General features: G+C 45.2%; 1 protein-coding gene across 1 annotated transcript; it reads left to right on the top strand.

Moving 5' to 3' along the window:
• Positions 1 to 8,832: 8,832 nt before the first annotated feature.
• Positions 8,833 to 15,669, top strand: LOC122880670 (serine protease inhibitor Kazal-type 1-like). The gene is made up of 4 exons (XM_044206006.1): positions 8,833 to 8,941; positions 10,227 to 10,327; positions 12,684 to 12,793; positions 15,504 to 15,669. Exons 1-4 carry the CDS (start codon positions 8,893 to 8,895, stop codon positions 15,553 to 15,555), a joined length of 312 nt encoding a protein of 103 aa, XP_044061941.1. The 5' UTR covers positions 8,833 to 8,892; the 3' UTR covers positions 15,556 to 15,669.
• The last annotated feature ends 2,722 nt before the right edge of the window (positions 15,670 to 18,391 follow it).

The raw sequence follows: 18,391 nt of genomic DNA on the forward strand, positions 1-18,391 counted from the left end.
CCGCTCCGGTTTCCGCCCGAGGTCCGCCAGTCGCCAGTGTCCCCAGGCTCCGCTCCGGCTTCCGGCCCGGAGGTCCGCCAGTCGCCAGTGTCCCCAGGCTCCGCCTCCGGTTTCCGCCCGGAGGTCCGCCAGTCGCCAGTGTCCCCAGGCTCCGCTCCGGTTTCCGCCCGGAGGTCTGCAGCCTGCCAGAGTCAGCTCCGGTTTCCGGCCCGAGGTCTGCAGCCTGCCAGAGTCCGCCCGGATTCGGTCCGGAGGTCTGCAGCCTGCCAGAGTCCGCTCCCGGATTCCGGTCCGGAGGTCTGCAGCCTGCCAGAGTCCGCCCGGATTCCGGTCCGGAGGTCTGCAGCCTGCCAGAGTCAGTTCCGATTCCTGTCCGGAGGTCTGCAGCCTGCCAGAGTCCGCTCCGGATTCCAGTCCGAGGTCTGCAGCCTGCCAGAGTCCGCTCCGGATGCCAGTCCGGAGGTCTGCAGCCTGCCAGAGTCCGCCCCCGGATGCCAGTCCGGAGGTCTGCAGCCTGCCAGAGTCCGCTCCGGATGCCAGTCCGAGGTCTGCAGCCTGCCAGAGTCCGCTCCGGATGCCAGTCCGGAGGTCTGCAGCCTGCCAGAGTCCGCTCCGGATGCCAGTCCGGAGGTCTGCAGCCTGCCAGAGTCCGCTCCGGATGCCAGTCCGGAGGTCTGCAGCCTGCCAGAGTCCGCTCCGGATGCCAGTCCGGGAGGTCTGCAGCCGCCAGAGTCTGCTCCGGATGCCAGTCCGAGGTCTGCAGCCGCCAGAGTCCGCTCCGGATGCCAGTCCGGAGGTCTGCAGCCGCCAGAGTCCGCTCCGGATGCCAGTCCGAGGTCTGCAGCCGCCAGAGTCCGCCTCCGGATTCCAGTCCGAGGTCTGCAGCCGCCAGAGTCCGCCCCCGGATTCCAGTCCGGAGGTCTGCAGCCGGCCAGAGTCCGCTCCGGTTCCAGTCCGAGGTCTGCAGCCGGCCAGAGTCCGCTCCGGATTCCTGCCCGAGGTCTGCAGCCGGCCAGAGTCCGCTCCGGTTTCCTGCCCGGAGGTCTGCAGCCGGCCAGAGTCCGCTCCGGTTTCCTGCCCGAGGTCTGCAGCCGGCCAGAGTCCGCTCCGGTTTCCTGCCCGGAGGTCTGCAGCCGCCAGAGTCCGCTCCAGTCTCGGCCCGGTTTCCTGCCCGGAGGTCTGCAGCCGGCCAGAGTCCTCTCCAGTCTCGGCCCGGTTTCCTGCCCGGAAGACTCCTCTCCAGTCTCGCCCGGTTTTCTGCCCGGAGGTCAGCAGCCGCCAGAGTCCGCTCCGGTTTCCTGCCCGGAAGACTCCTCTCCAGTCTCGGCTCCGGTTTTCTGCCCGGAGGTCAGCAGCCGGCCAGAATCCGCTCCGGTTTCCAGCCCGGAGGACTCCTCTCAAGTCCCAGCTCCGGCCTCCCCGCCTCCAAGCTCCTGGTCGACCGCCAGAGGTCGCGACGGCCTCTCGCCGCCTCCAGGCTCCTGGTCGTCCGCCCGAGGTCGCGTCTATCTCCAGCCCGGCCCAAGCTCCCGGTCGACCGCCCGAGGACGCCTCTCCAGTCTCCGCTCCGGCCTCTCGCCGTCTCCAAGCCCCTGGTCGACCGCCCGAGGTCGCCTCTCAGTCTCCGCTCCGGCCTCTCGCCGTCTCAAGCCCCTGGTCGACCGCCCGAGGTCGCCTCTCAGTCTCCGCTCCGGCCTCTCGCCGTCTCCAAGCCCCTGGTCGACCGCCCGAGGTCGCCTCTCCAGTCTCCGCTCCGGCCTCTCGCCGTCTCCAAGCCCCTGGTCGACCGCCCGAGGTCGCCTCTCCAGTCTCCGCTCCGGCCTCTCGCCGTCTCCAAGCTCCTGGTCGACCGCCCGAGGTCGCTCCGGCGTCCCGCCTTCTCCAAGCTCCTGGTCGACCGCCCGAGGTCGCTCCGGCGTCCCGCCTTCTCCAAGCTCCTGGTCGACCGCCCGAGGTCGCTCCGGCGTCCCGCCGTCTCCAAGCTCCTGGTCGACCGCCCGACGCACCGGATTCCGATAAGCTCCCCGGATCGGCTTGGTCCTTAAGGACAGGCCACGGTGTCGGGGGAAGGGGGGGGTCTTTCGGCCCTCAGGAGCTGGCCGTGGAGAGGGGGGTTCTGTTACAACCTGTCATTGCCTCACCAGCCACTATTCTCATCACAGTCACTCTGCACTCCCTCACCTGATTATTAATTCCCAGCACCTGTCACCTTTAGCACACCTGCACATAATCAACCACCCTACTCCCTATAAGACCCAGCTCCGCACCTCAGTCAGTGTCCGGTCTCGTTTCTACAAAGGACAGATCAGAGCAGTCTGCCTGTGTATGTTTCACGGACTCAACACTACGAATATTGGATAATTCTCGCTCACGAACTCTAAACCTCAGCTCCTATCGATCTACCGTCTCCTGAGTGTGCCGCTCCTAATCCTGGCTCCCGCCTGTCTCCTGTGTGCGGAGCTCCTGAGTGTTCCCGTCTTCGGTGTGTGGTGCCCCGGTGCCCACACGCCTCCGCCATCCGTAAGAGAAAGGACAGTATCTACTCCTCTCTATATACTTCTGTGTTTGCAATAAACTCTCTAGTCACGTTACCATTGTCTCCGGTGGTCTGTCCGTAACACATATAGCCTAGCGTTTTTTTTTCTGCCAGAGAAGTGCTGGACTTAAGCACTTGGCGGTGAGAGAAAAATGCTGCACGTGGGTTTTGTTTCTTTGACAAGCAGATTGACATTAGCTAGGTAGCTAAAAAGAAAAAAAAACACCTTGTTCAGAACATGGTGTTTATGTCGAGAGGCCGATTTTAGGACCCAAATGCAGGACACACGGGACAGAGCACGGTAAGGTTGGAAACAGTCTTTATTGTGCAGATAGTAGTTGAGACACGAAATATTTGGCGTGGCCACTTCACAAGTGGCGTAGCCACTTCACAAAAGACTTTATCAGCACAGACGACACGCTAACTCAGGATTACAGAGCGCCGTGCATTTGCATCTAAAAGCTACAAACCACACATTTGAAGACAGCAAGGTGGAGATTCTAAGTAGAGAGAAGAGTTGGTTTGAACGGGGTGTCAAGGAAGCCATTTTTGTGAAAAAAGAGAACCCCTCTTTGAACAGAAATGGTGGTCTGAGATTCAATCTGCCCAAAGTCTATCACAGTGTATTAACACCTTGGTCACGCCTATCATATGCTAATCAGGTACTTAACAGTGATGAGGTAGGTGCAGCCAGAAAACAATATGCCTGATTACTGGGCCATCTTGGAAACAATTAGGTCAGTTTCAGGTGAAACTAGCTATTAACAGATACTCAGGCAGATTCCTTCCTGAGGGCGGGGCTTATGTAACACAGAGTAGCTTAAATTTCTAGTTCCCGTCCCATTTTTTCACAATTGAGAATGACTTCCGGATGGGAGCCAAAACGTCTTGATTCTGAAAACAGTGTCCAGATGACTACAACTGAAACCTTTTCTACGATAGAACACTCCTGGACGAATGAGGGACTACACCGTCTTATTCGGCGTGGTTTGTGGCCGCCACGGGAACTCGCGCGGGCCAGGTCGGAGACGAGGTGCGCTGGTTCTGGGCTGGCGAACATGGTGGGATGGACTGGGCCGGCCAGGTGGAGGATCGTGGAAGCCTGGTGTGTAGTTTGGGTAGACTGCTGTCTCAGGAGGCAAGGTTGGCCGGATGGCGAGGTTGTCTTGGCGGTTAGCTTGGTACCGATGTCCAGATGATCCGAAGGCGGACTGGGGCCGTGATCACCGGCAGTGAGCGTGTCTATGGCAGAGAGAACCGAGATTACTAAATAGGCAGAAACAAAGAACACTTTAATCTTGTTTTACTTGACGTTGAGGCCGTTACGAAGGTTGTGTACACATGTACGGGGACGATCTGGCGTTGGTAGAGTGGAAGTGCCTGGTAGATAAACGGTGGAGACTGATGAAGATGGGAGTCAGGTGGGCCGGTGATCAACAGCAGACAGGAGACCAGGAAGCCAGGCCAGAACACAGACACACACACATACATATACACATACAACAACAGACAGGGAACAGCCAGGAGACATAAGGAAGGGCAGAAACACAGGATTACACGAGGATCAGGGGGCATAGTGGCTAACTATGACAGTTTAACTATATTTTTTCGAAACTGGGATGTAACAATTTTCCCCTTAACTCACCAGTGTTAGTTGCTCCTCTCCAGGATTAGGAAGCTTTCTCCAGCAGCAAAGTGCAGTGAGTTGGGCTCCGCGGATTGGAAAGGGTACCAAGGGTGCAATACTGGAATACTTGAGTGAACTTTAAAGATTTGGCTGCTTTTACGTGTTGTGCTGCTAGCTTTATGAGCTCTTTCTCTAAGCTAAAACAGCACATAGATGCGCCAAACATAAGAACGAAGTTCACAAACAATGCATATAAATGTTGATACATTACCACGTAGTATTAAAACGTGATTGATACTAAAATTCTACAACATATTATGCTGACTTATGTGTATGACAGAGATTTTGTGAGTCTAGTGAAAATCTGCCATTCAGGTATACAGGTTCCCGAGCTCACCTGACTGACTGAGTGAGCAGTCATCAAACAATCTGTCTAATCTTTCTAACAATCTCTTTTTTTCTTTTGCGCGGAAATAACACCACAAAATTTAGAAATGCAATACTTGATGATTAAGGGACATTATTTCAACCTTAAATGTCAAGTTGTTTTTCTTAATATCTATATATTTATTTATAATATAATGGTTGGGGAAACACTGGGGCATGGAAATATCAGCTCTGTTATAGGTGATTTAAAGGGTCAATTCTTTAATGTAAACATATATAATTTTAATAATGCACCAGGTTAGAAGGATCCTTGTACAATTTACTGCATTAGTTCTCTGAGAATCCCTTTCATATCCAAGCATAATTGGTATTCTTACTACACTTGTATAACAACCAAAGAATGGACTGCATCAGTATAATATAGAACCTGCATATGTAACACCTGTGTATTTAATATATGTAATGTATGTGAATCTTCTGTAAACTGCTTTGGTAACAACATGTTTTTGTTCATGCCAATAAAGTTATTTTAATTGAGAGAAAGAGAGAGACACACTGGGTTACAGAGATGCAGTGGTTTTCAGAAAGTTCCACTCTCCAGCAGGGTTGCTTGAGAGCACATGTTTTATCTGTAAACCAAGATGTAGACCTTTTTGACCATCTTGTTTTGGAAGAAAGAGGTGGAACTGAATCCAGGAGGCTAGAGAGTTGAGTTTAAGTCACTGGTACAATTTTCAAAACTACGGATGTGACAGGAGAGACGATCAGGGCAGAAACCTCTATCCCTCTATAGTCAAGTCAGTTATCAGTTGAATTTTAATATCAAGTTTGGAGGTTAGATTGAAAATCGATCGGTCGGGGCCCGGGTTACCAACGACCGCCACCGGTGCCGCTGACCTACAGGGTGGAAATTGGACTACTGTTGGTCAAAGACGAAGAAGGAGAGGAGGAAGGTGTGTTCGTAGGCAGAGAGAGAAGAGGAAAGCTAAGAATGTAGGACTGACAGTAGGGACTTTGAATGTTGGGACTATGACAGGGAAGGCTAGAGAGTTGATTGACATGATGCAGAGAAGGAAGGTGGACATACTGTGTGTCCAGGAGACCAGGTGGAAAGGTAGCAAGGCTAGAAGCTTAGGAGCAGGGTTCAAGTTGTTCTACCATGGGTCAGATAAGAAGAGAAACGGAGTAGGAGTTATCCTGAAAGAGGAGTTTGTGAGGAATGTTCTAGAGGTGAAAAGAGTATCAGACAGGTTGATGAGTCTGAAGCTGGAAATTGAAGGGGTGATGTTCAATGTTGTGATTGGTTATGCTCCACAGGTAGGATGTGAGTTAGAAGAGAAGGAGAAATTCTGGAGTGAGTTAGATGAAGTGATGCAGAGCATCCCCAGAGATGAGAGAGTGGTGATTGGTGCAGATTTCAATGGGCATCTAGGTGAAGGGAACAGAGGTGATGAGAATGTGATGGGCAGGTTTGGTCTTCAGGAGAGGAACGCAGAAGGACAGATGGTGGTAGACTTTGCAAAGAGGATGGAAATGGCAGTAGTGAACACTTTCTTAGGGTGACAAATAAGAGCGGAGGTAGAAGCACTCAGGTGGACTACATCTTGTGTAGACGTTGTAATCTGAAAGAGACCAGTGACTGTAAAGTAGTGGTAGGGGAGAGTGTAGCCAGACAACACAGGATGGTAGTGTGTAAAATGTCTCTGGTGGTGATGAAGATGAAGAGGACAAAGGCAGAGCAGAGGACGAAGTGGTGGAAGTTGAAAAAGGAAGAATGTCGTGTAGTTTTCAGGAAGAGCTGAGACAGACTCAGACTGGAGACTGGGTGATCAGGAAGTGCTCCCAGATGACTGGACCACTACAGCTAATGTGATCAGGGAGACAGGTAGGAGGGTACTCGGTGTGTCATCTGGAAAGAGGAAAGTGGACAAGGAGACTTGGTGGTGGAACGAGGAAGTTCAGGAGTGTAGACAGAGAAAGAGGTTAGCTAAGAAGTGGGACACTGAGAGAACTGAAGAGAGTAGACAGGAGTACAGGAAGATGCAGCATAAGGTGAAGGTAGAGGTGGCAAAGGCCAAACAAAGAGCATATGAGGACTCGTATGCTAGGTTGGACACTACAGAGGGAGAGGTGGATTTGTACAGGTTGGCCAGACAAAAAGATAGAGATGGGAAGGATGTGCAGCAGGTTAGGGTGATTAAAGATAAGGATGAAAATGTATTGACAGGTGCCGGGAGTGTGATGGGAAGATGGAAGGAGTTCTTTGAAGAGTTGATCAATGAGGAAAATGAAAGTGAATGAAGAGTAGAAGAGGTGACTGGTGTGGAGCAGGAAGTAGCAAAGATTAGCAAGAGTGAAGTGAGGAGGACGTTGAAGAGGATGAAGAGTGGAGGTATGGAAGTGTCTAGGAGAGGTGGCAGTAGAGTTTCTGACTACTTTGTTTAACAAGATCTTGGAGAGTGAGAGGATGCCCGAGGAATGGAGGAGAAATGTACTGGTGCCAATTTTTAAGAACAAGGGAGATGTGCAGAGCTGTGGCAACTACAGAGGAATAAAGCTGATGAGCCATACAATGAAGTTGTGGGAAAGAGTAGTGGAAGCTAGGCTAAGGGCAGAGGTGAGCATTTGTGAGCAGCAATATGGTTTCATGCCTAGAAAGAGTACACCAGATGCAGTATTTGCTTTGAGAATGCTGATGGAGAAGCACAGAGAAGGTCATAGGGAGTTGCATTGTGTCTTCGTAGATTTAGAGAAAGTGTATGACAGGGTGCCGAGAGAGGAGCTGTGGTATTGTATGAGGAAGTCTGGAGTGGCAGAGAAGTATGTTAGAGTGGTGCAGGACATGTATGAGAGCTGTAAGACCATGGTGAGGTGTGCTGTAGGTGTGACAGAGGAGTTCAAGGTGGAGGTGGGTCTGCATCAAGGATCGGCTCTGAGCCCCTTCTTGTTTGCTCTGGTGATGGACAGGCTGACAGACGAGGTTAGACAGGAATCTCCATGGACTATGATGTTTGCGGATGACATTGTGATTTGTAGTGAGAGCAGGGAGCAGGTGGAGGAAAATCTAGAGAGATGGAGGTCTGCTCTGGAAAACAGAGGAATGAAGCTCAGCCGCAGTAAGACAGAATACAGGTGCGTCAATGAGAGGGACCCAGGTGGAAAGGTGAGGTTACAGGGAGCAGAGGTGAAGAAGGTGCAGGACTTTAAGTACTTAGGGTCAACGGTTCAGAGCAATGGAGACTGTGGAAAAGAGGTGAAGAGGCGAGTGCAAGCAGGTTGGAACGGGTGGAGAAAAGTGTCAGGTGTGTTGTGTGATAAAAGAGTATCAGCAAGAATGAAAGGAAAGGTGTTCAAGATGGCAGTGAGCTATCTCCACACTTCGTTTTAGTGCTGTGCCAGCGCTAGAGATTCCTCACGGGTAAGGGACGAGAGACCATTAATCAATGCCCACTCATCTTTCTGGCAAACCCAAATGTCCTGGCTAGGCTTTCTTTTGTGATCTCTGACTGCTTCATCCTTACATTATTGGTGCTGACATAGATTACGATGTTGCTAAAGCTAGTAGCGGTGTGTGCCTGGGTTCCGTAATCCAGCCTACGTAATGCCAGCACCATCAGATTAGCCTCTATGTCGGAAACTCTGGCCCTGGGTAGACAGTAAACAATGGCTGGTTATGCTAATCTACCATTGTGGGTAATGGAGTCCCCTATTACTAGCGTGCGTTGTTTAACCCTGTCGGTGGAGGTAGGCCAACAGGACTATAAACAGGGCTGGTGAGGGTTGAAAACCGGTTTGTAGTAGGCAGGTGTAACTGCAGATCAGGCCACACAACCGGTTGCTTGCTCTTGCGAGCCATCGAACAGGGATAACCTCTGCATCATCTGCTAATGAGGTTATGCTAGTGCTATAACTAACAGGCCTCCTGTCAAGCCTGTGATTGTTACTATCTGGAGTGCCTGTGACATCTAAAGTAACATTAGCAGAGGTGAGCCGTTCTAACTGACGGACATGTCTCTACAGAAGTTACACCATGTCTGCAAAAGGGGAACAGTTAACACAAACCATCGTAACAGAGTTAGCAAGCTTGTGTTAGCTGTGGGTGCCTGCCTGTCTTATCTGTGCAGTTATAACTTGCAGATATAACTGGATATTTGTTTTTCCAGGCTGTTATTCTTTTGATGCAGTTGTGTAATCTTGTGGCCCAGGTGATCTAGTGAGTGTCACCTGACTTTTACAGTACAGCCAATCAGAGGACAGCTTGACAGATTGTGTATAAAAGGAAAACATAATATGTGAAACAAACACCTGTTGCCCACAGAAACACGTACACACACTGGAAGTCATGAAGCTGACTGTGCTGCTCTGCTCTGTCCTGCTGCTCTCTATCTCTGGTGAGTCCATTAACAGCATAAAGTAACAATAATAACAAGTCGTTTAGTCTCACTCCTTTATACCAGAAACAGTCAGCTGAAAGTGCAGGAATTTTCCACTTGTTTCTAGTGTAATTTTCTTGTAAAACAGGATTTTCTAGAAATTAGATACAGTATAAAAAACTGTCAGAATAAAGCAGAACACTGCGTAATTGTCTAGAAAAATGACAAAAATGACTTAAAGTATCGAAAAAATATAACATCACCCCGCTCTTTTTAAGAAGATAAGATTTTAGGACTCATTAGAGGACAAAATGATTTGTTGAGATGGACTTTTTGTCAGTGTATTGTTCAGAGACTGTAATGGTAAAGAATGATTACAACCTGCTTAACTTATTTTTTTATGTAAAAATACTTAAAATAGGCTAAAAATATTGCGATGAAAATGCCTGAAAATATACTGTGCATCTTCATGATCTAAAATCGGTCTGTCAAATCAAAGTGATGTCATTTATGTGAGCAAAAGGGTTTTGTTTGTTTAATTAAAAAAGAAATAAAAGTAAAAATAAATGTGTTTTGGACCCATGGCAGGGCATAACACCTTAGCTGTGGTGGATCATTTTTTCTCAGTTGTGGTTTTCTAAAGGCATTAACTCTGTGGTTCAGATGTCATCTTCTCATGGCTGATTTGAACTGGTTGAAGCAGCCATGCTTATTTACCAATCAAATAGTACACAGATAACACATATACCTGACATTAACATGTAAACTCAGACCAGATTATTGTGAAGCCTAAACATAGATACTAAAGATAATAAAGTTGTTTTAAAAAAGGTTTATTATGCTGTAGCCCGAAATTTAGTCCTAAAACACTTTTTTTCAGCCAAAAGTAGCATCTTCAATTTCAACATTGTTTCTCCAGACAACAGAAGCAAAACACAAAGAGCAGCAAAACAAGAGGAAGTTCAGAGGAACATGAGACTTTGCTGGGTTGCATTCAACTGGACAAAAAGCTGGTTACATGGTTACATTCTCACATAATGAACTTCTTTTGTGTGAGGGGAGATATTGTGTGGGTATGTGCGTGTGCATATTGGAAGTAAGAGTGTTATTACAAAATGAGGACTTTTTGTCCAGTGCTCACCTCTTCAGAGGGCTGTTTGAAGGTTCAGACTTGGTTTTAATGTTCTGGTTAAGTTAACACAGGAAAAATAATATAAAACTCCTCTAAATATAAAACATCCTCAGAGCTAGGAAATGTGTTGTCAATGAGGGCTCTCACAAGTGTGTGTGTGTGTGTGTGTAGACCTGTCCCTGGAGGATGAGACTGCAACTCAGTTTCCAGACAGTGATGAGACGATGATGTCTGGAGCACCCGGACAAGAAGATCTGGCTGAACCCAGAGAGGTAAGACTGGGGGTGATCTGATTCTGAGTTTTTATTTCAACTACTTGTTAACAGATTGAAAAAAGATAAAGGAAACTGTTATCACTGCTGCAGAATTTTACAGTGCCATGTCTTCAGTTTAGCAGTTTAGGTATTTACTGAGGTCATGACCAAACTAAGTGGAAAACTCATCTTTAACTCTTGCTTTAACTGCTACAACCTACACTGATGTTTTCACATCCAAAAAGGCATTTTGAAAATGCTAGTCTGGTGTTGTAATGTGGATAAGGAAACAAAACTTTACAAAGACAAGTATGTATACCAACCCGGATATGGTCTGTTCTGTTGTCTTTAGAGGAATAGTTCAACATTTTGGAAAATATGCTTGTTGTTTTGCACTTTAACATGACGCCGTTGGGGCGCGAATGAGTACGTACCTCCGCTTACACAGAGGACGTCAGTTGAGTAGGCGGTCCTTCAATGTGGCCCAGGACACACTTGCGTACACACTGCTAAAAGAATGTGACCATATGCGGCCCAGACCACCTTCGAATGTGGTCTGAGCGTTCGGATCTCAATGCGTCCTCAATGCGTCTTGGGTGCATTCACCTGTACTTAGAGCTGTCCACTTGTGATCGGATCACCCAAGACGCATGTTGATACCAGGTGTAAACAGGGCCTTAGTTGAGTTCAGAGCTAATAACCATGACACCAGATCACAGGATAGGTTGGCTTTAATAGTTCCTCATACCAACTCTGAACTGGGGAAGTTTCCAGTAACACCTTATTACTGGAATGAACTGCAACACAAAGGACTTTTAAGTTCTACTTACAGATATTTTTAATATCTGTCATTGTTCACCCAAGTAAAACTAATACAATCTAATACAACAGTCCTGCAATAAATCCTCCCTTCCTGACAGTTCTAATTTGTAGTTTTTGTTGAAACTGTTTTAATGAGGTGTTGATTCAACTGTATGATCACTTTGGAGGCTGTAGTTTGTGCTGCTGTTGACCTGTATTGGGTTATCATGAGAGGTGTTTCTGTTATTTACCTACCCTCATTGATATAAATGGGGTGGACAAAATAATAGAAACACGTGTCCGTATCTATAAATGTACTTATGGACTTGCCCCTACCTAAACCAATACCTACATTGAACTGACTTTCTGTAGTTCTGGACCCAGTCTGGGTTTTTTTGCCTCTGAATCTGAGAACAGCAACATAGGAGGGGCCGTCCAAGCCATAATACAGTCTGGCCCTCTCACATACAGACATTGTCCTTTCACAAACATATATTTTAACTCTCACACTAATTTATTTTTATTCTTACACCCACACATTTTCACTCTCTTATTTATATCTTTTCACTCACACATTCATACATTTGCTCTCGTGCACATGCAGTCAATGTATACATCTAATATCATAACAAATGCATGTCTGAGAAGAATGTCTGCAGGTGAGAGACAGAGCAGAGTGGAAACGGAAGGCAGCTCATTTATCGCGCTGTGATTGGCTGAGACGCTCGAGGTCGGGTCTGAGGGGAGGGGGCAAGGAGCGCGTCTCTCTCGGCCGTTGTTGGTTCACATAGAGCCTGACGTTAGCTAGCTGTCTCACGGCTAGCGCTAGTTCCAGCAGGCTTCTGCCAGACCAGCACAACGTCAGTTAAGTTCACTGTAACCAGCCCGGTTCTATGTGAGAAGACAACGGCAGAGAGAGACAGATTACTCGCTGTTTGAGAGTTCCCGGTGAACTCATGCCGTAGGTTTGCGGTGGTGCCGCAGGCTTCGGAGCAGACGAGAGACCGGCTGCTTCAGGAACAATGGCGGCCTGAATGCAGATGTAAATCACGCGCTCCTTGCCCCCTCCCCTCAGACCCGACCTCGAGCGTCTCAGCCAATCACAGCGCGATAAATGAGCTGCCTTCCGTTTCCACTCTGCTCTGTCTCTCACCTGCAGACATTCTTCTCAGACATGCATTTATTATATATGATATTAGATGTATACATTGACTGCATGTGCACGAGAGCAAATATGTATGTATGTATGAATGTGTGAGTGAAAAGATATAAATAAGAGAGTGAAAATGTGTGGGTGTAAGAATAAAAATAAATTAGTGTGAGAGTTAAAATATATGTTTGTGAAAGGACAATGATTGTATGTGAGAGGGCCAGACTGTATTATGGCTTGGACGGCCCCTCACAGCAACATCAAGGCAACATTAACATCAAATGTCTGTTAAACATTGACCAATGCACAAGTCCCAGAACTGCAGTTTTTTCAGAATATAATAATTCAAATCTAAGTGTAAAGCTAACCTAAATACCTGAGTGTCTAATCAATAATCATGTGACTGCCTGTGTTTGTGTCCAGTCGAACTGTGAGAAGTATGAAGGGGGAACCTGCACCAAGCAGTATGATCCAGTATGTGGCAGTGATGGAAACACCTACGGCACCGAGTGTGTTCTCTGCCAGCAGAACAGGCATGTAACACGCGCCTACACGCACGGATTATTGTAGCAATATTATTTGCAAATGTGTGTGGAGGGTTGTGAAACTGTATCTCAATCCACATGTGCGTGCCCAGATGATTGTGAATGTGTACAAGAATTATGGAAATATGACGACAAAAGATTTGAGAGTCTGCAAGTCGACATTTGAGCGTGCACAGGCACATTCGAGCAGAATCATAAGTCAGCGTGAAATGATGTGCACGCTCGTTTCTGAGTCTGCTCTCTCAGGTTTCTCCAGCTGTTTAGGCTTCTAAGCATTTGAGGTCGCTTGCCAACCATTTCTAACTAGCAAGCTGCAACAGGACATCACACTAGAAATAGAAGTTAATGAGAAGCTAACACTGCCACTATAATATATAGCTAGTAACTACTTTTGAATTAATTTGACTCAAAATTACCCCTGGATAATTTTCCAACAAATTGAATGTGATTTTAGTCATTTAGTGTAGAGGCATTCTGATTATTCACCTGATGTGTTTGCTGACTGTACAGTATTTTGTCTCAGCATGTGGAGGTTAGTCTGGTGCAGGTTTCTTACTGAAAATATAGTTGAACATGCAACCTGCATGTTCACAAACATAAAGACACGTACCACACTGTGTTTGTTCCCTGCAGGCTCTAACGTTAAGTACAGGGATGCCAACTCTCACGCATTGACCATGAGACTCAAGTAAATGACCCTTTTCACACGCAGTGAAAAACAAATGTATAACTGAGAACGTTGCGGCGCGAACATAGACTGTATAAATCAACTCCGCCCAGCTGATGCGACACCAGTGTATGCTGGGATAGTAATCAAGTGGACCCACTCTCGCTCTGTGAGTCGCAGACAGTTTGTGACAGAGTGGTAACGTTACTGTTTATGAGTTTTATGATAGAAAAATAAAAAACTGAATTATTGATTGATGTCTTTTGCCATCTTAACATGTCAAAGTTAAGGATGGATACATATGTTATGTTTCTACATAAGCCATTAAATTTACAATGAGATGATGGCTGTGCAATTTTGTTTTATATTTAGTATTTTTAAAGGGAGTAAAACAGGCATGTATTTAAAGTGAGAAGGCCCAGACCCCCGCTTTATTGTGTGTCCCCCACATTTTCAAACCAATGTTATGCCCTTGAGGTGAGTACTGTAAATTTGAAAATCAAATCACCAATAGCATCAATTGACCTTGTTTGCAGTTCGAGGTGTCCTGTCAACAGCTTTACACACATCTCTTTTATAATGGTGGCCTATGAGGAAAATACTTTTTGGCCCACAGGGGAATTTTTGTTGCAATATTATACTTCAGTGGTCTGGCCCCCCTCCCATTCAGACAGATTTCCACCCGTCCTGGATTCGGTCGGGCCAATCACAGCCGTTAATCTAATATGGGGCGGGTTTGATACGATGACTGACAGTGTAGAGTTACCGGTCCAGATTTTTTGAAGTCACACATCACATGTTTCGCTACTCTGATTGGTTGACGCAGCACAAGGCACAGGCTCACAAAACTCAGATCAAACTGTCCAACTAGGCAGTGGTGATCAAATATGAATCCAGATTCTGTTGCTGCGTTGCCTATTTCCCTCCTCAAATGTTTTCAGAAACACATTTTAGTGTACTGTTTAGCTGTAATTTGAGAAAGTTTGTGACCTGGCCGCCATTTTTTTCCTGCTTTAAAAACGGACCCAAACTTACATGTGTCGCTCAGCACGTTTCTTTGCTCTGATTGGTTGTCCAGAGGCATTTTGGTCTGCGCCCGTTGATAACGCCCCTGAGAGGTTCCAGACGCATTTGCAAATTAGTCTGCCGATGCCAGGCTACCCGCGACTAGTGTTGTACTTGAACTAATACATGCATGTGTCTTACATGCACTAATAGTACCGTCTCAAGCAAAGTGACATAGTGGTGTGATTAGTATCAGCAGTCAGCAACGTATAGTATATGTAAGAGTAATATGATACGTCATAACAGTGTACACCAGAATGTGTGTGTATATATGTATATATTCTTCATATATATATATATGAAGAATATACACACACACATGTATGTGTGTGTGTGTATGTGTGTGTGTGTATATACGTATATGTGTGTATGTATATATGTGTATATATGTGTATGTATATATATATATATATATATATGTATGTATATGTGTACATATGTATATATGTATATATATATGTATGTGTATATATATATATAATTTGATCATGTAATTATACTTAGAGTTGTCTGTCTTAATATCGAGATATGATGTAGTACATTATGCAATAGACAGTATTGTATGTATGTAGAGAAGGGTCAGCATGGCAGCGTGACTGTAGCAAAAGTCACGTGTAAAAAGACAGCTATTGAGAGGCCTACCTGAGGTGTAACTGAAGAATTGTTTGTTTTCCAACTCGTTTTAGCTAAATACTCAAAATTATCACTCATAAATAAAAGGCCATTTACATTGAGGCTTTTTGAGTACATATTTTCGGATTCTTTTACACGTGTACTCATCTAATGCACATTTAGAGATTAGTGTATTCACAAATCTCAGTACACACACGGATAGAGATACAGTTTCACAACTCTCTGCACACACTTACGAATAATATTGCTACAATAATACCCCCACATTCATGCACATATGCACACACACAAACCAAACCACAATGCTGTAATGCCATGTTTTTTTTCCTACAGACAACAGAAGAAGAATGTGAAAGTGGCAAGCAAAGGGCCGTGCCCTCCTTAACTGTTCAGGGACACACAAACACACACACACACGCACACACACTTCTGGCTGTGTAATAGGCAGATCATATCCATTCCCTGTATCTTGTCTTCTCAATAAAGTTACATACTGCAACATGTCTGTGGTGTTATTGTATTCAGCTCATGAAACATGATATTAATTCTGGTAAATATAACACAAAGTTAATTTACACCCTGACCTCCATGTGTGATCTCAATTCCACTTCGATCCTTTCGTATTTAGTATTGCACTCCTATAAAGTTGGGACTTATGAGACAGATTTTATAAAAGAGTGGTTAAAATCAAAGCAGCGTTTTGAGTTCTATCTTTCACACATTTAGTGGCCAGTTGCACATATCTTATGCTTGAGAGACACCTTATTTAAACACTTATCAGAATTAGAATCAGAAATACTTTATTGATCCCCGAAGGGAAACTCTTTGTTACAGCAGCTCGTCTTTACGTTAGTGCACACAGGAGAAAGTACTAGCAAAAATATATAAGACAATATACTATAAAAACTAGGTCAGAAAATAAATAAAGTACCAAGTGGGTATAAGTATAAAATAAAACAAGTGTGAAGTACCAAGTGGGTTTACCGGTTGATGATGATAATACGGTATAAATGCAATGTAATAATATAAGTAATAAGTAGTATTGCAGCAGCAGGTATGAATAATAAATAGGAAAAAAAACAAAAACAAAAAAAACATGAGTAATACACAGGATATTGTTATTCAAGTATTGCAGAGATGTAATGATCAATGTCCAGTTTAATCGCTTAGGGTCATATAGAATGACACTTAGAGGGAGGAGTTAAAGAGTTTGAGAATAATTATGTTTACATTCAGTTTGTGTGACTATCAGCTTTGCGCAAGGCAGAAAAATGATTGATTGATTATGTTTAAATTGCACAGATATATACAAGTGAAACTATATAGTTACCTGCGTCTAAAGTGCCAATGGGTTGGTAAATGACAGTAAATAGTCAGCGCCATCAAGTGGGATGAACTAAATTAGCTGCCAGCTAGTGTTAATGCTACTTGAATGTAAAATTATACATTCTATAAAACAATGGACAGCCCACTTACCAGGGCCCACAGAATCATGTGCGCATTGATTGGTGTGTTTTACAAGACGAAGTGAGCATGCACGTTTGTGTTTATTTGCCGTATTGTACTGTGAAGTACAAGCAGCTATTAGCTGCCAGCTAACGAGACAGTTGTGCCACTAGGCAGGGTTGCCAGGTCTGTGTGACAAACCAGCCCAATGGCCGATCAAAACCAATCCAGAACCAGCCAATACAACCAGGCCAATACCAGAATTCAAAATATACCCCTGCCAAACCATATATACTGCTTTTAGTAAGTCCAACAGAATTGCTATCACACTTGACACAAAAAAATACCCAATTCTGCTGGAAAACCACAGACCTGGCAACACTGTTGCTAGGGGGAAAAAGTATGAGCAGGTTGTGACAGGCGCCTGAAGAATGGATCCGGAAAGACGTCAAGCATTTTAAGTGTCACCAAACAGACCTGAGCCTCACAACCTCCTCTTCACCATGGAGACCTGAAAGAGAACAGACTACAAAAACATACAAGAGGCAAAACTCAGCTTAATAGACTCATTGAGACCGAGACGACCCGCCAGGTAATGGTAACAGGTACAAAAATAAGCAGCCAACTGTCCAGTAATTCCATGACCGTGGAAAGGGGAGGTTTGTTTCTCACTGAATTTAAAATCTATGAAGGTTAAAAAGCAAATTCAACCCCCATGCCCATGGGTAACTTTGTGAAAGCCCCAAATCCAAAATGGCTACCATCGGCCCTGTTGGAAATTATATTTTCAATGGTTTGGCCTACAATGCTGCACAGTCCATGGTTTCTAGGGCTTTTTGGGACGAGGAATTCATAATTGTTGAATGATTTGACCTATTTGACTTCAAATCCAAGATGGCTACAGACGAAATGTCAATTTTTCGAAGTCGTCAGAGAGCCTTCATATTAGGCTCTAATGAAAGCTCTGCTCATGATGAGTTGAGTTATGGGCAGTAAAACCACAAACTACAAGTAAAACACACAGAGGTCATCTCAGAGGTCAAAAAGGTAAACATTTGTAGTTGATGAGAAACAAACCTTTGCTATATATAATGTGGGATGTAATTACTTATCCATCCCTAGATACTTCATTCTGACACACATGTCCACATATTTTAACTGAGTTTTGTATTTTTTTTTTCAGGTCTACCTGGCTACTCTATACTTCGACGGCATCAACAAGATCAAAAATGAATTAATGTAGAATCAAAGACAAAGCAAAATGTCTTATGACTGTGTACTAAAATGTGGCAAGCCTTGTAAATTCTCTGATACTATCGACCAAGGTAAATGGGAGAGTTTACAATCAAAAAACAAAAACTGGTCATGACTTGACAAAAATAAGTGCCTGTGTACTCCCCTCCATTTCTGAACTATACCACATTCACATTCAACGGAAAGGTTTGAAAATTTTAAAGGACTCCTCACACCCTGCAAACCCTCTATTCAGTCTTCTCCCTTTGGGTAAAAGACTACACAGTATTAAGTCTAGATCATCTCGCTTCCTCAATAGCACTTATCTGGAAGCAATCCACATCCTAAATGCTTCACTGGTTGTATAAACAACCACATGCACTTTAACTTGTCACTTTAAGGGCATGAGCCATATGGTTGCACTATTGTATTTATAGTATTGTTACTGCATTGTAATTGTGGAAGAGTGTTTTTTTGTGGTCATTCCTTGTTGTGTGTACTATATGATTATATGTTTATATGTTATATTTTGTTGTTGAGCA

Source organism: Siniperca chuatsi, linkage group LG8 (assembly GCF_020085105.1).
Source record: "Siniperca chuatsi isolate FFG_IHB_CAS linkage group LG8, ASM2008510v1, whole genome shotgun sequence".
Lineage (NCBI taxonomy): Eukaryota > Metazoa > Chordata > Actinopteri > Centrarchiformes > Sinipercidae > Siniperca > Siniperca chuatsi.

What these genes read in the sequence shown, in the direction of transcription:
- LOC122880670 (XM_044206006.1), top strand. Translation starts at nt 8,893, where the DNA reads ATGAAGCTGACTGTGCTGCTCTGCTCTGTCCTGCTGCTCTCTATCTCT. An exon ending in ATCTGGCTGAACCCAGAGAG is followed by an intron (nt 10,328 to 12,683) that starts GTAAGACTGGGG and finishes GTTTGTGTCCAG; the next exon opens with TCGAACTGTGAGAAGTATGA. An exon ending in GTTCTCTGCCAGCAGAACAG is followed by an intron (nt 12,794 to 15,503) that starts GCATGTAACACG and finishes TTTTTCCTACAG; the next exon opens with ACAACAGAAGAAGAATGTGA.